We start from the raw sequence: 23,884 nt of genomic DNA, 5'->3' as shown, positions 1-23,884 counted from the left end.
ATCATCAAATGGGGTTTTGGGAGTCATTCGTGTAACCTGGGTGAGCGGGGTTGTAGAGCAGTGGCGTTCCCAGGAGTTACATTTAGGGCAGGCGAGATTTTTCGCCCCCCTCCCCCCAAAAAGAAATGTAAACTCAATCGAAAATCGGCGATCGAAAACCGGAAAGTGGACGTTTTCAATATGTTTTGGCCATTATCTCTGGAACATTAAGTCCAATCTGCTCAGTTCAGCTTGTTGGATGCGTGACTTTGAGGACAATAAGCACGCAATGACATTTGCGTGTTATTTGTTTTTTTTAGGGGAGGCGAGATCTTAGTTGGGCAGGCGACCGCCTGCCCTGCCTCTACAGTGGGTACGCCACTGTTGTAGAGATTGTACAATTTCCCCCCATAGAATGGGGACATTTGGATTCCTTTCCATTGAACGGGGTGATTCATAGTACATCGGCTGATTAATCAGTACAGTTCAGCACAGATACTGGAGTGCAGGTCACACCTCCAACATATTACAACAGTAAACTCACCAGAATGTAGCTTGTTGTTTTTGCATGAAGCCGGTTGTAAAGGATATCTTCCCTATTTTGGGCATGTTTTGATATTTTTTGAGAAATTGTGAAAAGTTACAGATCTACAAGCTCACAACACGTTGTGGTGTGACACCGTTGTACGATGGAGTAACCACATGAACCCCAGCATTCCTATTCTGAGCCATAAGTCATAATAGGCGAATATTCTGCAAACATTTGTATAGTTAAGAAACCACTTCTCTGGTTCTCTGTCAGCTGCTGGTCCACCTGGAGGCGGATGGCCTGGAGGTCTTTACCCAGCCTCCTCATCTCCTCCAGGGCCTTATCCTCCACCTCTGGCCCCCTCTCCTCTGGAGCTTTCTCTTCAGTCTTGTCCTCCACTGCCACCAGAGGGCAGGCCTTCACTTCTATTTGAGGAGAGCGGAACAACACTTAATTACAGTGTAATGATCTTTGACACTTTACATTAATTTGCACAAAGATCCTCAGTAGAATACTGACTGTTCTGATAATAATATTAGTTATGAGGGATGTGGTAACCTTTAACAGGCTTGTGTTTAAATTCTTGCAGGTTGAATTTCGGGGAATCTTAAACTAACCTGCATATCTAAACTCTCCCTCGCAGCGGCACGCGGTAGTATAAAGGAGCTATAGAAACACTTACGGTATTCACTTGTTTGTGAACTTTTTCCTTTCTAGGAGATTCCAGAGTGGATATAATAATTCACCAGGGTTTACAGTGTGAATGGATCATTAGATCGCTACCCCAGATTAGTATCTATAACACTTTTTTCAAGGAGAAGCATAATCTCAATAACCGTATTAACATCATACCTCCAATATTTTTGCACACACCGTCACACCACTGCAAACCATGTGTATTGCACTGCACACAAAAAAAGTTGCAAATCCAGGCCCTTCTTTTGCAGGTGTGTCAGAGAGGAGTTGAACATATTGCACACTACTTTTGCAGTCAAAACAGTCCAATGCTTTGGCGTGGACCTGCATGGTCAGACCTTCATTAGTGTAGGACCTATACACTAATCCATATGGATTTGTTCTTGACAAGATTGACAATCAATCACATACAAATCAGTTGTAAAAACAGAACATTGAATTGCATGTATTTAGCCTTTAATTAACCTAGAGAGATTAATGCAAACAAATGCAGTAGTTTCAGGAAGACACAAAACAAGGTACAGTAAACAGAAGAAATTAAAATATGCTGTGTAGACAAATAAACAAGTTATGTATATACAGTTTTATATAATATATATGTATATAGTGATATAGTGAGCAATTAATACATATTATACTGTATATATTATTCACTGCTCGATCCAGAAGCATCCTATGGTGATTAAGCTGGCAAACATGAACACAATATAGAATCCAAACAGCAGCCGGTCCATGACCAGCCCTATTTTGTGCCACTCCTCTTTGTTCTGACCGTCCTGGAGGTGTCTGTCCATCTGCATGCGGATGGCATGGAGGTCCCTGGACAGCCTCTTCAGCTCCTCCAGGGTAGGAGTCAGTGGGTCTGCTGGGGGGGTTTTCACTGGAGACCCTGGAGTGTTGAAGGTCTTCTGAGACGCTGCTGTGATGTAGATCCGAGGTTCTCCGTTGGTGACGGGACCATGCTGGATATCCTTGCTATTCACTGTCACTGAGTAGAAAAGGGAAAGTGAATGTTAGGGGGACAGTAAGGTGATGCTGGTTTCCCAGCACTAGCCATTAGTTAAAGGGATAGTTCACCCCCAAATTGACTTTTTTTCTATGGATTAGTCAACCCATGGAGAATTGGATATTCAAGGATATTTTTTAGTTTTTGTCGCATTCCTTAGCCAATAATTTGATGAACGGCAGCGGTTCCGGTAGGAGACACAAAGAGTCTCCTTTGTGTCTCCTACCGGAACCGCTGCCCATCAAATTGGACATCAAATTATTGGCTTAGGAATACGACAAAAACAAAAAAAATATCCATGAATTCAAGTCTCCATGGGGTGACTAATCGATAGAAAAAAAGCAATTTTTTGAGTGAACTATCCCTTTAAGTGCCGGTGCCAAAAACTAAGTGGAACTAGAATATTTGCAATTCTGGGAAATTGCAAAGTGTGGTTGCGCCGACGCCAGTCGCGGGTCACAGCCGCCGGGACGTGAGGAATACGCCGGGAAGAATACAGTCGGAGGCTGCGCGACGTGCGATTCGATGGTGCCGATCGGATCCTGCGTTCGTGATACGTGCCGTTTTGATTTTAGGATATAAGCACCTTCCACTAAAGAAATAGGCCCCTCCCATAAATGTAACGGAACAATTATAATGTCACGTCACTCCTGAGATCTCTTGCATTTCATTTTGAGAGGATTGAGCATGAAACGGTTACATTTTGCGCATTTGTGGAGCCCCTATAGATCAAAGTGGAAATACTTTTGGGAATTCGTTGAGTAAACCACCCTTGACATGTGATTCAAATTTGGGATTGACCGGACGTTTCGTTCATGATTTATGGCATTTTTTGTAAAACAGGCCCCTCCCACTAACTTTGGAAGCCAATTACGGACGAACGGTAAGGACTATCAAATTGCCGCTTGGATATGTTTATCGCATGGGTTCAGAGATCATGTGTACCGATTTGTGGGAGGAGGAGCTAAAAGTGTGTTTTGAAGAAAATTCAAAATGGCGGAGAATCTATCCAGACGCAAATGGATGTGGCCTATATGGGGAGTTGCGTCATGACCCAAGGAATCCAGGGAATTTGTTTTAAATATTTTTATTCCACGACCTACGGTTCAAGAGTTATAGGCCAAAAGGTAAAGTGGGCTGTTATAGTGCCACCATGAGGCCGACTGGTGTAATTATTTTTGTAATAATTTTGCACTAAATTATGAACCTCCCCTCCAAGTCTTGTAACTCTAGCCCTTACGGTTTCTGAGAAAAAAATACTTGAATAGGAGTTTTTTCATTTTCCCATTAAAGTGTAAAATGAAAATATAATGAACTAATAAATCATTATCAATTAAACCATGCAACCAATCTCTTAGCAAAATTATAGCACGCGATTCCCGGTGAGACCGGTCAATTTGACATATGGCACGAGTGTGGGGAAAAAAACTGTGGGAGGAGTACCGCGCCAAAATAAAGTTTATCTAAAAAGAAATTTGAACCACACTAATAAAGTCGGAAGAGTACTATATTCTGGTTGCCCTCCACACTAATTAAAGCTGCAAGCAGCGATGAACGGGCCCCCACAGCTCTGTCCACGATACAAAGTTAGGCTACATAGCTTAAAGGGATATTTCACTTTCAAAAAAACTTTTGGTCATTCTATCGTCTACTCAGGCTTTTGTGAGCCCCCCAGACCGTTTTTAAGTTGCTTGATTCAGTATTTAGATATTTGATATTCATTTTATCAGACACGCCCCCTTCCTATACAAACCCATTATAACTTCAAACTCCATTTTTAACATGTTAGATTCGTCAAAAACATCCGTCCTTGGTTCTGGTGACTCACCCTGCCCTCCTAATACGCGAGGGGGCCGTGTTTTTTTGATAACTTTTTTCATTTATTTTAAATATTTTTTTTGGAAAATGAAAAAAATTAAATACATAAAAAAAAAAAAAAAATTATGAAAAAAGTTCGCGAAAAAACACGGCCCCCTCACGTATTAGGAGGGCAGGGTGAGTCAGCAGAATCAAGGACGGGTGTTTTTGATGAATCTAACGGGTTAAAAATTGAGTTTGAAGTTATAATGGGTTTGTATAGGAAGGGGGCGTGTCTGATAAAATGATTATCAAATATCTAAATACTAAATCAAGCAACTTAAAAACGGTCGGGGGGGGGCTCACAAAAGCCTGAGTAGAAGATAAAATGAACAAAAGTTTTTTTGAAAGTGAAATATCCCTTTAAGCAATTACAGCCTGTCCCTATTGGCCGTCTAAGTGTGCCTAGGAAGTTTTGTAGGTTTTTGATGCTGGGTACTGGAGTTATGGCTGTGTCATTTCTTGCAAAGAATAATCTTTGCAATTTCAATAGGGCTTCGCACTGATGGAGGTCTCTCTCTCTCTCAGACCTCCATCAGTGCGAGAGAGAGAGAGAGAGAGAGAGAGAGAGAGAGAGAGAGAGAGAGAGAGAGAGAGAGAGAGAGCAAACACAACGGAAATAGATGAATAGATGAGATAAAGCTGTAAATCTAAAAAAAAAAAAAAATCATGCTCAGGCACAGTACATCTAAACAAACAGGCACTCATACCTCCAGGCTAATTTCATAACACCTCAATGAGTCACCTTTGGTAAAAAATATATATAAACAAGTGATAAATTACACTCATTTATCTGTCATCATTTCTCCCCACAGAGTTGATTATTGTTGTCCTCTGTGAAGGTAAACTAAAGGGATAAACACTCATTTCAACGGTATGATGATCGCTTCTTTCTAAGGGGATAAACACTCAGGTATCAAAGGTTTGATGATGTTTCTTTCTTGTCACATCTTGTGTGAATGTTTAGGCTATTCCTTCAGTATGACTTTTGGGGCTGTTATTGACATGCATTACTAAGCTCTTTATATGTGACAAGAAATGCAACGTTAATAACTGTGACATCATACAGAGGCTCTGGCTCTTGGCAGTGGTGGATCCCGAACGGGCCTAGTGGGCCCCAGACCCAGGGGCCCAAGAATCAGGGGGGGGGGGGGCTCTAGAAAAATGGGCCGACTGATACCCACTGTTCCAGAGCCGACCCTTAATTAAATTAAAACTAAATAGGCCCCAATATAGAGAGCCCCCCAGTCCAAAAAAATGGACTCGATGACTTTCTCAAAGTCTATGTTAGAGAAAAATGGCTATCAAATCAAAGCTAGAAAAAAAACACTGATTTTTTTCTACTGCTTTTACCCGCTTGTTAAACTTAAAGGCAGAATCAAACATCTCACCAAGGTGTATCACATTGGGTTTAACGAGTGTGGACAGGTTGCCACAGGGACACAGAGGGCATTTTAGAACCGAAGGGGACGCATGTGCGTTCCCAGTGTGTGCGCGCGCATCACAATTTACTTTAAAGGGACTACACCATGAATTTTTACTTTTTCTTCTTTTTTGTGTGTTTTTGGTCTCCCCTACCTCTCTTCTATCCCCAAAAATACCCCAGCTTGAGCACTCAGGCTTTCACAGCAAATCTGGGGTTTTCTGTAAATTGGTCTCAAAACAGGCAAAAAAAAAAACAGGCAATTGGTCTGACCGTTAGTATTCCCTGTGATGGAGTGACCGTGAGGGAGGCAAACAGGACAACTTCCAGCTTGCCTTCATTGTTGCATCGTTGCAGCTGTACAAAGGTGTGTGCCATGCAACACTTGATGTCCTCAAGGCAGGTCATGAGCCTGACTGCAGAGACAGGACTGGTTGTTGGTTTCAGGGAAGATAAAGCTGTAAATCTTACCATATCGTCTCAGGTATTTGTTTTGATTGTATTGGCATTGCGTGAGAGCATACACAACCTTCAACAACATGAATTCATGCTCAGACACAGTACATCTAGTGGTCATACCTCCGTGCTAATTTCATAGAACCTAAATGAGTTTGGTAAAAACACGTTTAAAAAAAACTTTACATTACACTGATTTATCTGTCATCATTCACTTTGGTTTTCACCCCACAGAGTTGAAAGGCCTATTGCATGGAATATTTTCCAAGGTAAACTAAGGTGATAAACACCCACTTTAGATCTTGTGTGAATGTTTTTTTGAATGTTTAGGCTATTCCTTCAGTATGACTTTTGGGGCTGTTATTGACATGCATTAATAAGACCTTTTATACAGTATGTGACTAGAAATGCAAAGTTAGCATTTTTGAGCGGTGTAACCACTCGTATAAGTGGGTTTAGGACCCATCCGTGGTGAAAGTTTTTCTTTCCGTCACGAAAATTTGTCTTTCGCTGTGACGCCATGCTGTGGAAAACACGCCCATAGGCTAAGCTCTGCAGGACGTGCTGTGATTGGCTAGCGAGACACATGATGAAATTAACTTCAAACTTCGCAGGCGCGCTGTGATTGGCTAGCGAGACGCATGATGAAATTAATAATAATGTAAAAAATGCAAGCACGTCACTTCGCAGGACGTGCTGTGATTGGCTACCGAGATGCATGATGAAATTAATAACTCATAAATAGCACCGCTCACTTCACACTGGGTGTGATTTTTTTTATTGTACAACCTACGGTTCAAGAGTTATAGGCCAAAAGTTAAAGTGGGCTGTTGCATGGGTCCAGAGATCATATGTACCGAATTTTGTGAGATTTGGACAAAATCTGTAGGAAGAGGAGCTAAAACTGTGTTTTGAATAAAATTCAAAATGGCAGAAAATCTATCCAGACGCAAATGGGCGTGGCCTATATGGCTATATTTTGCACTGGACTATGAACCTCCCCTCCAAGTCTTGTAACTGTAGCCCTTACGGTTTCTGAGATAAAAATACTTGAATGGGAGTTTTTTCATTTTCCCATTAAAGTGGATGGGGACATTTAATGCACTAATAAATCAATATCAATTAAACTATACAACATATCTCTTAGCAAAGTACAAGCCTTGGAATCCCGATGAAGCCGGTGAATTTGACATATGGCACGAAATTGGGAAAAAATACTGGGAGAAATAGCGTACTATAGTCTAGAGTACTATAGTCTAGTTAGTGTGGTAGCCCTATTCGGGCAACCACACTAACTAGAAAAAGTGCACTCCTCAGAGCGCAGGTCTACGCCAGACCGGGTTGTCTACCCAGGGGCTGCTATTTTAGAAGGCTGATATGGACAATTGGGATGGTATATGAGGAACCTGACTGATATATCTTGATCACATGACTTCAGAGATAATGTGTGCTGATTTGTGTGAGTTTTGGACAAAGGTTGTAGGAGTTGTAGCAAAAAGTGTTTTAAAAAACATGCAAAATGGTGGAAAACGTAGTTGGCACAAATGGACTATATGGGGAGTTGGCTGCAAAGTTTCACGACGATCGGTCCAACGGTGCCGGAGATTAGCTGTTCACAAACGGACTGACAGACGGTCGGACGGACAGACGGACGGACAGGGGTGAAAACATAGTCACCGGCCCTCAGCCGTCCGGAAACTTATAGCTGCTGCACAATAATGGTTGGTGCTGGGCAATTTCAGAAGGAAGGAGTAAACGCAGAAAGATGCAAAATAACGAGAGGAGGAAGACAAATGAACAACATAGGAGCAGGAGGATCAGCAGAACTGTCTGAATCAAAATGTTCATACAACCTTGAAGTGACATCTATATTATAATTTATAGAATCTCTGTATGTCTGTCACACAAAATTTGTCCCTGGCATAACTCAGACAGTGTACGAACCTTCTGTCCCAAACTTGCAGTGTGTCTCATATGACCCCGTGGTGTGCAGAGCCAAACAGCTATTCGGACAGACCAACGGTTTCCAAGAAGCGGGAAATCATGAATATCTGTATCTGTCGGCCCGCGGACCAGTGACTACCAGGGGCCCTGGGCCACAAGGCCCATTGACAATTTACCTACTGTAAATGTAAATATTAATGATACTAATACATTTAATAAATGTTATCGCTCAAATATGTGGGCCCCTCAGCCTACAGCACTAATATCCCTCTATACTAGCTGTATAGTATTTTTAAGATTTTATTAAAACATTTTTAATGCAAATAAATATAATATATTATAGGACCTAAGTTATAGACTGTACTATCCAAATCCTGTGCGATAACATGTCTGCAGGTGTTTTCTTGACCGACACATTATCTTTTAGGGAACCTAAAAGATAATTGGCCCAGGGGCCACCATGAGTCTTAATCTGTCCCTGATCAGCAGTAGCAGTCTCTTGTGAGTACTGATGTCATTGTTTGCTCCATTATTACCTTGAGCAGTGATGGAAGAAGTACTCACATTTTTTACTTACTGTAAGTAAAAGTATCGATACCACAATGTGGAAATACTCTATTACAAGTAAAAGTCCGGTATTCAAAATGGACTTGAGGACAAAAGTATTGGCATCAAAATATACTTTAAGTACCAAAAGTAAAAGTATATCCCTTTCACAAGTTTTCATAATGTATACAAATCTTTGAAAATAGCTACAACCTCACAACGTGTCTCAATGCGACGCGTTGTGAGCTTGTAGATCGGCTATTTTCAAATAGCTTAAATAGGGCTGAAGTGGTTAGGGTATGTTTTGTAATAATAATCTGAATCTACAAAGTAACTAGTAACTAAAGTCCAATAATTCTAGTGGAGTAAAAGTACAATATCTGCTTCTAAGATGTAGTGGAGTAGAAGTAAAAGTATTCAAATAAAAAATACCTACAATTGTACTTAAGTACAGTACAATTACAGTAAAGTACTTACTGTACACCACTGACCTTGAGCATCTGGGTTGATCATAACCGTGACTCTGTTGCCGGGCGGTTTAGGAGGGAGACAGACGACGTAGGCAAGGTACTTCAGCACCACGGTCCTGAGCCAGCGAGGCACGGGGGAGTGTTGGCGGGAGCTGCACTTGATGTTGGTGATGAAAAGGGTCTCCAGCAGGCTGACCACCATCATAGCCATGGTGATGGAGAAGAACACATCTATACAGGGGGGACAGAGAAGGGAAAAACTGAGGGTTGGAAGATAAAGCTGAAGATGAAAGTTCCAGTGATCCCCCTCGACTCTACCGTCACTTTTGTAGTGCCCTGGAAGAGCCATATAGGGGGCTAGTGTTTGAAATGGGACACTTCTCAACTTCAACACTAATTTCTCTCCCTAGTGGCTGTTTGGAAGATGATAATAAGAAAAGTGTACTGTCTTATAATAATGATTTAAAACAATAATGATGATGATTATCATTATTTACTTTTACATTTTTCCTTTGTTTTATTTATTTTATGCTTTTGATGCATAAAATGCCTTTCTTGTCTTTGAAAGCCTTTTATGGACATTGTGTCCCCAGCAAAATGTGTTGATATACATGTAGCATTAAAATCAGTTTAAAGGGATATTTTACTTTCAAACATGTTTGAGGTCATTGAGGTCTACTCAGGCTTTTGTGAGCACCCCAGATAGTTTTAAAGTTGCTTGATTCAGTATTTCGATATTTTATATACATTTTATCAGACACGCCCCTATATACAAACCCTTGTAACTTCAAACTCCATTTTAACCATGATAGATTCATCATTCAACACCCGTCCTTAGTTTTGGTGACTCATACTGCCCTCCTAATGCGTGAGGGGGCCATGTTTTTTTAATTACTTTTTTTATTGTAATAATATTTAATTTCTTTTTCCCAACAATTATAAAAAATGAATAGCTGGGAGGGAATTCATAAAAATGGTGCACTTGGTGACAAGGTTTAGATTTTTGGCATGGTGTACGGGCATAAGGTTTGTCTGTTTGCAATAACTCCAATATTAGATAGGTATAGGTATGGTCGAAACCCCAAATAATTGTTTGTAAATCAGTTGTAAAAACAGAACATTGAATTGCATTTATTTAGCCTTTAACCTATAGAGAAAAATGCAAACAAATGCAGTAGTTTCAGGAATACAATACAAGGTACAGTAAACAGAAGAAATTTAAATATGCTGTAGACAAATAAAGTTATGTAAGCTTTATATAATATATATGTCTATAGTGATAGTGAGCAATTAATACATATGAATATACTGTATATATTATATTATTAGCTTGATCCAGAAGCATCTAACCATCTTGAACATTTTCAAGATGGCGTTCGCGATGGCTGCCGGGAGCTTAAAATGGCTATAAGCTGGCAGGGAATATGTAGAAAATCATACAAATTGTGCACTTGGTAACTAGTTTTAGATCTTTCAAACACGCCCCCTCACACATTAGAAGGACAATATCAGTCACCAAAACCAAGGATGGGTGTTAGATGAATCTATCATGATTAAGTTTTGTAGTTTTTAGTTACAAGGGTTTGTAGTTACAAGGGGTTTGTAGGCGGCGTGTCTGATAAAATGAATATCAAATATCTAAATACTGAATCAAGCAACTTCAAAACGGTCTGGGGTACCCACAAAAGCATGAGTAAATGTCAAAATGACCCCAAACATGTTTGAAAGTGAAATATCCCTTTAATCACTTTAACCTGTTATATATTACCGGTTTGAAATCAGCAGGTGGATTGTGCCTCTGGACCAAGGGGCTAGCATCCGGCTTGTAAATTGAGGCTATATAGGAAGTGTGGCAGTTCATATGACTGGCCTGTAATCTCGCTGAAGCAATTAGGCTCTGTTCAAGTGGATGGGTTTTTGGACAAACTTTACACTGGATTTTATTACCTTAATAAACATTGTCATAAGGCTATGCTTCCAGACGCTAGTAGAAATGTATAATATAACCCTGTGCTTCACAATAAAAAAGATTTGAAATAAAGTCTTCTTTCAATCACCATGATATGCGTTTTGGTAAATTATGGTCCCATTTATTTTCAAATTAATGATAAAGTAGGGTATGTTTCTAGGGTTCCTACTGGTTCTACTGATTCTACCGAATGAAGACCCGCCCTCGCTGCGGTTTCAGCCAATAGCATTAATTTCCGGCCGCATTTTGGACCGGATATCAACCGGATATAGAAAGATGGCGGATTTGAAATCGCTGCAAAATAGGCTTCATTTACGGTCTGTAGAAACCAATGGCGTGACGCTGTCCATATTCTTTTACGTCTATGCTCTGGACACTATGATGGTAGAACAAACTTGCTCTTCCAGCCTCGTTGTGAATACACGCTAATCTAAAGTTGCCAAATGATGCAACACCTTATAAGTTATAATTACAGGTTATAAGTTATAACCTGTAATTACATGAGTCACTCACTGATGAGAGGTGTTGGTGTTCCGGTGGCCGGCAGCAGGTCGTTCATGATGAGCAGGAAGACGGTGTAGCCCAGGATGAGGGTCATCTTGAAGGAGGAACGGTCGACGTTCTCAGGAGGAAGCAGGAAGCTGAAGAGGTCCACTGTGATGAGGAAACAGCTGGGAACCAGGAGGTTCACCACGTAGAGAATAGGATTTCTTCTTAAAACCATCTAAGTGAGAGAAACAGCAGGTATCACCTGAGGGTCAGTAAAAATGATGCAGAAAAATTATTGACTCTTTGGTGGTTACTAGTCTGAGAAAGATGACATTTGTATACGTTTGCCTGCAAAAATAGTTTGCTAATACATGAACTCATTAAAACTGGCAAAACATCTGTGTAATTTTATACTTTGGCTATTCAAAAATAGTAGATATCCAAGCTCCCTAGAACAAAATATTTGGGGATGGGGTCCGCGGCCAAATACATATAATTTCGGGGGTCCCTGACATGAAAATGTTTGTGAACCACTGATATAGCTGTAGTATTGGCTTATATACTGTAGTAGGAACCTTTGAAAGGGAGCGCTGGGGCACCTGGGGACACTTAAATAAAGTACACCAGACCTACCGCAGCATCGTGTTGGCTCTCCGTCTTTATATATATTACTAATATATCGTGGTACACATAGCGACTCGACAATAGCAACATAAGTTTTTCAGAAAACTTTTTGTAGAATCGGCCTCAGGTTTTAATGGGTTAAGGGATCAAGGTCAATAGAATGTAAATTGCCTTCACCTAGCTCAGGAAGCACATCAAGCAAATTATGAAAATCCTCTGCCAAGATATAATTATAAGGCATAGACTATTATTACGGGGCCAGGCTCTGCAGAGCAAGGCTCCGTTTTGTTATTGGCATTATTACGGGGCCAGGCTCTGCAGAGCAAGGCTCCGTTTTGTTATTGGCATTATTCTGTTTCTTCTTCTTCTGCCGTTTTTGGCAGTTCTGGCTTAACCGTGCATATGCTTTTTACGAAACTCGGCCATATGGTAGATGGTCATGAAAAACAATCAAGAAATAATTCTCACACTCAATTGAAAATGCCAACTTTGAACAGGTACAACTCATGCCCTGTTTGACCTACAGGGCATGAGTTGGATACACAACTTGGATACACATTTGCGTCTCCTCATGTTGAACAACTTTCACACTCTGACTTTTGACCTCTGACCTTTAGATCTCCCACCATTTTGAATTATATGAAAAACAGTCATTGGCTCTTAAAAGCTTAATTCTTTCACTTATGGAAAATCCGCCACTAACGTTTTGTCGGCAGAGGTCCAAAGTTCATGTGTAAAAAGTTTCGTGCAGATTACTCAAAAATCCTAGGAGGAGATAGATTTGAATTATTGCAGTTTTATGACAATTATTCATCTGTGCCTAACACACACATGCAGACTCACATTTGTTTGAAACTTTGCAGTAATGTAGAGGGTCATTCCAAATATCACTGAAACCAATCTTACTCCAATTAGCCAAAGGGGGGCGCTATAGCATTTTTTTAAAAATGCAAACCTTAAACAGGCATAAGTCATGCCTCGTTTGGCCGAAAGTCGTGAAACTTGCTTACACTTGTGCCTTGACTCATGAGGTACACACCTATCACTTTGACCAGTAAGCTCCGCCCTTAGATTGTCCACACTTTTGAGCAGTTTGAAAAACACTTAAACCCAGGATTTTTCAGCTATTTGCGTGAAACTGTATCATCTGTATGAGCTCCTTTTTCACCAGTTCAGGTCTGTCGGTCCAATGGCTTCTCTCTACAGCATCTGCCTGACAACCGCAAGGTCGCCGGTTCAAGGCTCACTTCATGCAGACTTCATTTAAAGTGCAATGCAAACAACATGACTGTATCAATGAATATGTGCAATTGTTAAAGATAACATGAAATGCTTATTTGAGAGTATGTTTTTTCATTGTATGACATACTTCATTGAGAAAATAGCCGATCTACAATCTCACAACCTTTCAGATAGCAACGTTTTGTGAGCTTGTAGATCGTCTACTTTCACCAGTTTCTGTTCCGAGGAGACGTACAATTTCTCTATCGGTAGATGGGTAGGGAACCAGTGATCTAGAGTAGTTAGCCAAACAGAGGCTTGGTCCATCAGGGACGGAAAGACTTATATATATCAACAGACACTACCAGGGCTATCATATCTCTAGCTCAATGAGAAGAAAGGCAGCCTATGAGTCCGGTCACTGGTTTGATCCCTGTCCCCGACGATGTGTTGAGGTGATCATGATTTGGCATTCGTAGGCATAGTATTTCTTGAGGTTAGGGGTAGGCATAGTTTTACTGAGGTTAGAGTTAGTGAGGGTTTAAAATGCTCATTTGTTAATTGCATGGTCTTCTTTCTCTAAAGTTCAGTCTTCTATGTTTCTATGGCTTATTGTGCATATTACTTATCATTGCTTCTTTCTTTCTTCTTTCTGCATTCACTGGCCCCGTATTATTGCTGCTTGCAGCTATATTAGTTAATTTATCATTTGCTGGCTTAGAACCAACGTCGACGACAGAAGACAGAAATGATTGCTGAGGAGTTATGTTACTCCACCCATGTTTAGAACAAATATGGGAAAATTCTCTTTCTACTACTCTACCAACAAAATGTGGAATGCCCTGACACCATCCATTAAATGGTGTGTATCACTGGTCTATTTCTAAATTGGCCTGTTGATGACATGTATTATTGTGTAAATATTTTATGCTGTGTTGAGGAATTGAATACATAGGACCACAATGGAAACTCAGGACTTTTTTCTGTTATCATTTTAGACTTAATGTCTGACTGTACCACGTGCTATTTACATTTCTGAATTCTGAATTCTAAAAAAAAAAAAAAAAACATGTTATTATTATTATTATTATTATTATTAATCAAAAATAATTAAGATAAGTAATATCTTATTATAAGTCAGAAATTCCCAGACCAAATTGAAGTGTTCTTACATGGAATTCCAGCTCTGAGAAGCTCCCCTCAGTGACGACCAGTGTGGATGGTTGTGCTATAATGTCTCTGAGGTCCCATTCTCCCCTCGTCCGAATCACATCTCTGGAATCGGCATAAATCTCCTGGGCTGTGCTGCCCATAACCAGCTTTACGTCAGAAGCTGCAACCACAGTTTTAAGTGTAGATCAAAAGGTAGTGGTGTTAGTGTTGTTGTACTGTATGTGTTCTGTAAAAGGCAGTTGTGTTGTGTTGTGTGTTCAATTTAGATGGCATAGTTCTTCACTTAAGATTTCCAGCCTCCATTATATACCAGGTGAGACCCACCCACAATTAGTAATTGGCATCATCATCAACTCAAACAAGGCTAAGCATGGCCCATGAGAGACTACACAATTACATATTTTCTGAACAAACCTGAAATGCATTTCAAGGCATCAAATGATTCACAAAACAATTATCCTAAATGGCTGTCCTTAGTGTCTATAGGGCATGGGTTGCCCAGTGACAATATACATATATACCGGATCGGGTTTCCCGCTGGGGGAGGTCAAAAGGGGGGTGAGTGTAGCAGTAGTGGCTCAGAGACGCTGCCTGATGAACTAAAGCCTAATACCTCCCCTGGCCAAGGGGGAAGTGGATAAGATGGAGACCCAGGTTCAAATCCTAGGCGTTACACCCATATTTATATTTTTATTTATATATGTTACAGTATGATTGGAAAACCAGTTTGAACCAGATTGAATAAGGAGTGCTTGTTTTCTTCGAGTTCACCACCCGGGACCGCGTGACCGCCTGCAAGGTTGTGTTGACGTCTCGGAGGTACCGAGACTATGATGATTTACGATTCTGTCCCTATCGGGACATAACTCGGACAGCGCTGAGTCGGCTGAAGGTGACTTTGCAACGTTTGGCACGGCAACTCGCTCGCCTAAGCTCGCTCGGCGGTGCCTCTCGTGGCTCAAGTCGCCTTCAGACGGCACGCCTCCGTCGGTGAAAACGAGTGCACCTTTTTCAATCTGACTGGTTTTCCAATCATACTGTAGCACATATATATATATATATATATATATATATATATATATATATATATATATAAAATATATATATATATATATATATATATATATATATATATTAACAGAGAATATATATTTGAAAATCTGTCTTGTCTCTGTCACCTGCTGATCCAAAGGTCATGGGGCAGTTCTGAGTGTCGAAGGGGAACCTGAAGATTTCCATGTGACAGGAAGTGACCGCTGTAACTGGTCTATCATCATACACATGTCCTTTGTTGTCCAGGTACACAAATGGAGTGTTGATAGAGTTGTCTTCATCCATGCTGCACCAGGACAAAAGCAGGCAAGAACGGAATGGAATCGAATGGTATAAGGCCGGTTTAGGTTTAGTTTAATGTACGCAAAAGTTCAACAATAAAATAGATATAAATGCAAACACTGTGATAAAGAATCAAAAACTCCACGACAGAGGGGGCAGCAGAAGCTGAGTGGGAGAGGCCACCTGGGAATAGGGTTGGGATCCTTGAGGATTTTAACGATTCCGGTTCCTTAACGATTCCCTTTAATGATTCCTATAGGGGGTTCCAAATGGACCCTTACAGGTCTGTAACTCTGAGAGTGTACAAATGGAACCAAACAACTTTCAGATGGTGGTCCTTCAAATAAAAAAGTTTGAGAACCACTGGTATAGTAATTATATAGCAGAAATGAAGTCCACATACCAGCTATGACAGTGTGATAAACCGGCTCCGGAAACGGTTCCAAATGTGATGGAACCGATTCCGGTTCTTCAATGTTGTTTCCGGTTCCGGATCCCAACCCTACCTGGGAATGCGAAGGTCACCGGTTTGCCCAGACGGTCTGCCCAGTCTATGTGTCTTACTGACCCTTAGCAAGACATTTAACCGCTAACTGCTCCCCAGGCACTGTATTAATAGCACCCTTTGCTCCTGATAGTTAGGTGCACAGTGACAAATACCCTAACAACACCAAAAAGGACTAAATTATTATAAAATTATAATTTTGTCAAACCGACAGAAAATCAATCAATCAACCAGTCACATTTCCTCCACTGAATCCCTAAAACCATAGCCATAATTCATCATAATTAATGCCATTTTCAGCACCTCTTATCAAAGCTACAGTATTAAACCTATGACACTCATCTGAAGACTGGCAAAAAACATCACATCATCATAGCATTTCATCCAATAAGGAGAGGGGTTGCGTGGACTTGAACTGGAAGAAGGCAGTGCTTTTTGTTGTTGATTCTTTTTGTCATAAAATAGGAGAACTTACAACTCGGCAATGCGGATGTCTGGAACCCACAGCTTCTCACGAGGGACAGAGACCCTCCGCGCCCCACATTCTCTCTCATCCCAGCTCAAACCCTCAATGTCCCACTCCTAGATAGAATCAGAAACCAGAAAAAAATGTTTTAGGGGACAAATTCTTTTCAAAGATGGATGTCATTCCTTAAAGATGCTCTACTATCTTTTCAATTTCAACTCCAATGCTTTAATGTTTAATTAAGGAAAATGGAAATATAATGTATTGAATCGTGTTTTGCTGTTGATACGTGAATACTTACAAAGATTTGCCATAGGAACGTTGTAAGTGACTGGGCTTTTTCATTCTAGAGAGAATGTTCAGAAAACAGGGGGGAAAATTACTGACTCAAACTAAATCCAATAAAATAATTGGGAGCTGCACAGGCTGAGTTAACATACGTTTATATGACATCCTGTACAGACAGACATGAAAATGTTAAAGAAATAGCCAGGTAGGCTACTCACCACTCGTAGAATTCCCACCATGGTAAAATGAACGCTTACTTCTGTTGGTGTTGTGAAGTTTTTTACAGGACGTATGAGTTTCTTACTACTACTTAATACCTTCTCCTCCAGGGCCTTAAACAAGGACTCAGGAGTTGGACTGCTACAATTCAATGCGGCTGCCCAACCTGGATTTATGGGGGAAACCAATGCCAAGTGAATTTAATGTTTCCAACATCAATTCACATTAATAGTCTATGCCTATGCTGAGTCAGTTGCATTGCTCATCCTCAAGGACAAATACAAACATACATACAGTCAGTTTCATATACAGTGTATAGGCTATTTCTTAGTACCTCAGATCAGTAATAGGCCATGTCATTCATGACGCCTGTATCTGCAAAAGCATAATAATCCAAATAAATGCATTGCCTGCTACGATAATATGTTTTTGGTGCAACTGAAGTCGTATCTGAATTGCCCACTAGTCTCCATCAGGTGATGGAAGGTTAACAAGGGCAATACATTTAGGTCATTTTGCAAACAAGGGGGGTGGCATCGCCCTCATCACCTTCAAATCGTTGCCGACTGGTTGATACCCTGAGCTTATACCACATATACTAGGTTTGATGTCTGCTATCCTAGCTACTTTGTAGCACTACTCACTTCACTGCTTATCCTATATCATTGATAAATAACTTATCCTATTGTCATTTATTTGCATACATTTCAAAAGTATACTGTATGGCATCTGAGGTGTCTGACCGAAAGTATAGCTAGGTCCAACATGTGGAGTGTAAACTGAGAAGCCAGTTTCTTACCGTGAAGCAACACGACACAGAAGAAAATGAACTCAGCAGGTTTCTTTAGATCCTTCATCGCTCAAGTCTCTTTTTTGGGGGGGTGTACAACAACAAAAAAGCAACAAAAAAAAGTTCTGTCCGTTCCGTCTTGTTTTGTGTCAGTGTGGCAAGATGTGTTCCCTAAAAAGAATTACTCATCAATTCCCTTTGTACCAGACACTAAATACTGACTGTAGAACAAACAAATAAAATGTTTCACTCACCTCACCTCATCACGCCCAGTGAAAACTGTTTTTTATATTCATTAAATTATTTGGCCTGACACTTTTGACTTCTGGGCATTTCCCACAAACTAATATTTACATGCATAGTTCCATGGGATGAATGTACCGTATACAGTATGTAAATATTAGTTTGTATTGTAACAGATTTTTGGAACGACTTCAGGCCTAACACTGTACCTGAGTGTCAACAGACACTTCCCTGGTGACTGTCTGGGTGTGGACAAACATATGAGACCCAATGTTAGTTTTGTGGTTGTTGATGAGTGACAGGGACTGTAGTTTGCATGCCGCTGACGCACGTTTTAGTGAGCATTGAAAAAGGGCACGGCAGGTGACAATGTTAATTTAGGGAATTTCTTTGATTATTTGATTATCTTTTAAAACATTTGAATTTGTTTTCAACTCATGAAATCTTTATGGAAATCTATAGAAATCTTTTAAAATAATAATTAACTAGAAAAAGTGCTCCCCGGAGCACAGGCCTCCGCCAGGTCAGGTACGTTATTGTGGCCTCCTGGTGGCGCTACAATAGGCCAAAGTGAAAAGGGTGCCATTTCTTCTTAGGCCTTTCACGGCAATCGGACACTGCATTCATGATTTGAGGCATTTTGTGCCAAAAAGGTGTTTTGCTAAATTAGACCTGCTGGTGGCGCTATAACAGGCCAATGTGAAAAGGGTGGAAAATCGGACAGATCTGGGTTGATCACATGACTATAGAGATACTGTGTACCGATTTGCATGACGGTTGGATAAAATCTGTAGGAGTAATATAAAAAATTGGGTTTTGCACAAATCAGCCTCCTGGTGGCGCTATAACAGGGCCATGTGAAATTTTCTGAATTGGCATCCAGGGAGTGTGTGTGCACAGTTTTGCAGCGACCGGGCCAACGGTGCCGGAGATTAGCTGTCCGCAGACGGACAGGACACACGGACGGACGGACAGGGGGCAAAACATACTCTCTCGCCATGCCTTGCGGGCCTGGCGGAGACAACAACACCATTCAGACCTCAAGTGGGTTGAAGCAGACTGCTGATTTGGACATCATCACCAGGACATCTTATGGACGGCTTTGTTGTGACCTCAAACAGCCGCTATTACGGCCCGTGTGGGTGATGAAAAAGCCACTTAGATGACGTCCTAGAAATTACGTCAAAATCATCCGATATCGGCTGTGATCTGGCCTTGTCCTGAACGTCATGATGACGTTGTTCGGTGACGTTCAGGACAAGGCCAGATCATGACCGATGTGGGAATGATTTGAACGTTATCATCAGGACATCGTATGGACAGCTTTTTAGTGACCTAAAACAGACATTCAGTTTGGGTGATTAAAAAGTCGCATAAATTACTTCCTGTAAATTACGTCATTTAAGCAACACCATATCGGTTGTGACTGGCCTATTTCTGAACGTCACTGTAAGACGTCACCAAAACGTTACCTGACTTTGTGTCAAGTCGTCATGTTCATTTATACAAGACACTGGCTGATATTGATTTGATTGCATGCAGCATAGTGTCGAAAAGCAATGTTTTGTATAGGCCTGAAGTAGGGTTCCCTATAAGAGCCATGACAACTCTCTATTGGATCAACCAACTTCAACATTCCCATATCAACACATACTATACATAAATACGAAAAGGGGAGAGGGACTGACTAAACGAACAGACATTTAAACTCATGGTTTTACTAACAAATTTACATATAAAAACATAAATCACCAAATAACACCACAACAAAACACTAAACACAATGACCCATAACATAACCCAAATACTCATTCCCATATTAAAATAATTACACAAATAAGAACAATACAGTCCTTGGTGCCCCAGTGCATGCTGGGAAATGGACTTCCTCTAGCCACCATTATAGGTCACTGACAAGCCGTCCATATGATGTACTGGTGATGACTTCAAGATCATCCCCATATCGGCTGTGATCTGGCCTAGTACTGAACGTCACCGGAGGACGTCATCATTGAGTCATCATTGAGTCATCATGGCGTCATCATGACGTCTTGATTTTGACGTCATTTCCAAGACGTCATCTTATGATGACATAACCTTAAATCTTATGATGACATAACCGCGCTGCAAGGCTATTTGACCATGATCAGAGCGGGCATGGACAGACTGGAAGGCCCACATTTGGATAAATAGTAGATAAATTGTCTGCTTTGGATTTTTAGGATCGATTTGGACCCCCCCAAGCCAAAAACCTGGACTTTTCACCCAGCGAAATGCAGAGAAGAAGATGCCCACCCCCCCCCCCCCCTCCCCCCTCCCCAGAACCGTACCCATACCAAGAACCCACCCCCCCTCCACCAGCCCCCCTCATGGACACCTGGTGTTATGACTTTGGTTCGGAAGCCATTCAAGGACGTCTCACGCAGCCTTACAATTCGCTGCTATCGCACAACAACAACATGCGATAAGCTCTGCCATCAGCCAAGAGACTGCTCTGAACTGGGTGAAGCCCAAGGACATGTCACAGAGTTCCACATACACACACACACACACACACACACACACACACACACACATGTCTGCACTACATGCCTTCGCACCCCCCCCCCCCCCCGCTCCTATCACCGTCCTGCTCCGCTCCCCACTCCACCCTGGTGTTTTTTTTTTGCTCCTCGGACGCTCTGCCCCTTTTGGGAGCAGAGCGTGCGAGCAGTGCTTTTTTTGCCTTTGTACCCCATTCTATCCCACCCCCGCTCCCCGTCCAAAACTCGTTGCAATGAGGGAACGGGCAACCCGCCCAAGAGAGCGCCGCCCATGGCTGCTGTGGTGTTGGGGAGTGTTGTTTCTGTCTGTTGTAAACTGTGCTCCGCTGTACCAAATCAAATTCCTAACATGTTCACATGTCATGGCAATAAAGTCTTCTGATTCTGATTCTGATTCTGTCATCTAAACAACTTTATAATCACCCAAACTGGCCGTATATCAGGCTGTTTTAGGTCACTAAAAAGCCGTCCATACTACTGTATGTCCTAGTGATGATGTCAAGATCATCCCCATATCGGCCATGATTTGGCCTAGTTCTGAACATCACTGAAAGACATTGTAAACAACATTTTGATCACCCAAACTGCCGTAAAAAGGCGTCATACATTGATTGTCATGGTGACGACGTCCTGTAAATGATGTAAATCTAGATCAAAGATCATCCCCATATCCATATCTGCTGTGATATCTTAGTCCTGAATGTCCACAAAATCTTCCAATGAAATCAGCTTGTTGCCTACATCTGTGCAAATTATGTTATTGTGTCACACATGTCACACATAATCCGACTTTGAATAAAAACAGGCCAGGATTAAAAAAAAACGTGATTTGACCATTACAACGATTTAGTTCTCTGTCTAGGAGATTTCAGTGGAAACATATATTTTCTCTATAGGATTTACGTATGTTAGTTGAAATAAGGTGATATTCTGGACCAGATCTAACTAGACATGATAGGACTTGATCAAACCCCATTCATTGGCTCACTGGTTCAGGTTCGTCCATGTTTTGTTGGGAAAGACTCATTCCATTTTGCCCCCTTAACTTTGAAAAGTCAATCTATGCAAGGACACATTGTTATGTCTGTCTGTAAACAGCTAATCTCCGGCACCGTTGGACTGATCGGCATGAAACTGTATGCACATGCACTCTCAGTAGGCCAAGGAAGAAACTCTGCACCAGTTCTTTCAAATCTTGAGCTACATGGCATAAAAAGTCAAGAAAAAGGTAACAATGATCAAATTCAAAGAAATGCTAAGAGACCCCCCCCCCTCCCCCAGGACACAATTAATAAGTTTTAAGTTTAAAAACACACAAAGGCATCAATAACTCTTGAACCGTAGGTCATACAATCAAAATCTCTGGATGCCTTGGATCATGATGCAACTCCAAATATAGGCCCTGGCCATTTGTGCCAGGCTAGATTTTCCCCATTTCACGTTTTCTTCCAAATACACTTTTTGCTAGTCCTCCTTTCAAATATTGTTCAAAAGTCACACAAATTGGTACATAGTATCTATGGATCGCAGTCATGTGAGGAAAATGTATCACTCAGTTAGCAGATTTAATTCCAATTGGCTATGACTGTCATCCAAATTTTGAGAACCCTAGGCTAGGCAACCCGGCCTGGCGGGGATCTGCGCTCCAAGGAGCACACTTTTTTAGGTTACTCTGTCGCTACCAGCAGTAGATTTCTTTCCTCTTCAAAGTAAAAGTGACTGAACTGCAGTGATTTAACGTAGCCTTGGTGGCCACGGCACTGACCAAGCTGTGGGAATAGAACAGAGGATCGCATTTTCCTCCCGGACTCAAGGTCCGCGAGTTGTAATTTTACTCCTGCTATCAACCCCGATTAAGAACATAATCCTGGCTTTAATGGTACACGTTCTTAATTAAAACTAATATTATTTGGTTTCGCTATTGTATTTATTATTATAGCAGCACACACGTGTGCAGTACACAAACACGTTGATCAGTGTGCATGCATGTATGTTGTTAGTAAGCCAGCAATATGTTAGGGTCAGGGGTCATCACCATGCAAGCTTGTGATGGACATTTTCATCGATATTCTATTTTTGCCACAGACATACAAAATAATTGATCAATATTGTTTTGTTTTTTTTACCAGAAATACATAATGAACTCCTAATGTGCCATGTTGTCTATGCCAATGTGCTAGACATTTTACAATGATAGTATATCTGCATTAACCACTGAATAACAAATAAATATAAGCCATTGTTTTAAAAGCCAATCGACAAGCTCACAACACAATACATCTTGACATGTTGAGAGATTGTAGATCTGGTATTTTCAAAACATTTCGGAAATGTTTCTAATTATTTATTTATTTACTTAACCTATAATGACATGCCCAAAATGTGGATGCCAGCGTTAAAGAGGTTACCTATTCTGAAGAAAACCTTAAGACTGCCAAGAGGCTAAGACAAGTATTAACTCATTGAGTGCCATTGACGTGTTTCACATGTTTTACCGCAATGGCGCAAAGTGCCAATGACGTGTATATATATTCATTTTTTTTTAATGTTCAGAACCCAAGATATCATTATCTGAAGATTTGATGCTCCATTCACTCCTTGTTTAACTTATTACTGAAAAAGGCTGTATCTCGGCTCCTAAGCACTTTTTTTTTACTATGAATTTTTGACCCAGACATGCTATTTTCAACATCAGACAATTAATGTCAACAAGGTCGCGATGACCTCGTTGACATTTGTGAAACCACACAGTGCAACCCTCAGTGATTAGCACCCATCAGTGGATCGATTATACTGGAGATAAAAATTCTGTGACTACTTGAAAATCTAAGATAAATTGAAAAATCTCTGGCACTGGGATAACATAATTCTGGCACTCAATGAGTGTGGTCTATTCCGTATTTGGGATTTCAATAATTGGTTCTTATCAGTACAGTTAGTGCTTCCATCACACATTACATGAGCAAAGGGCCATTTGGGTGCGGGTCATATGGTTATTATCGGAGGACAGTGTTACTTGAGGTCAGCTGCAGATCAAGTTCTACCAGTTCTACCATACCAATGGTAGCTTCGATAGTTGTGGTTTCTTTCCATTACGGTGATATCTTGATGAG

General features: G+C 40.9%; 1 protein-coding gene across 1 annotated transcript; it reads right to left on the bottom strand.

Moving 5' to 3' along the window:
* Positions 1 to 1,764: 1,764 nt before the first annotated feature.
* Positions 1,765 to 18,052, bottom strand: LOC308086981 (5-hydroxytryptamine receptor 3A-like; the record flags this gene model as incomplete). Its single annotated transcript, XM_080430621.1, has 8 exons — positions 1,765 to 2,192; positions 8,928 to 9,137; positions 11,389 to 11,599; positions 14,382 to 14,542; positions 15,561 to 15,721; positions 16,698 to 16,804; positions 17,294 to 17,361; positions 17,995 to 18,052. 8 exons carry the CDS (start codon positions 18,050 to 18,052, stop codon positions 1,855 to 1,857), a joined length of 1,314 nt encoding a protein of 437 aa, XP_080286747.1. The 3' UTR covers positions 1,765 to 1,854.
* Positions 18,053 to 23,884: the final 5,832 nt, after the last annotated feature.

Source organism: Gymnoscopelus braueri (assembly GCF_963280865.1).
Source record: "Gymnoscopelus braueri genome assembly, chromosome: 6".
Classification (NCBI taxonomy): Eukaryota; Metazoa; Chordata; class Actinopteri; order Myctophiformes; family Myctophidae; genus Gymnoscopelus; species Gymnoscopelus braueri.
This window is presented reverse-complemented; position numbering and strand designations above follow the sequence as displayed.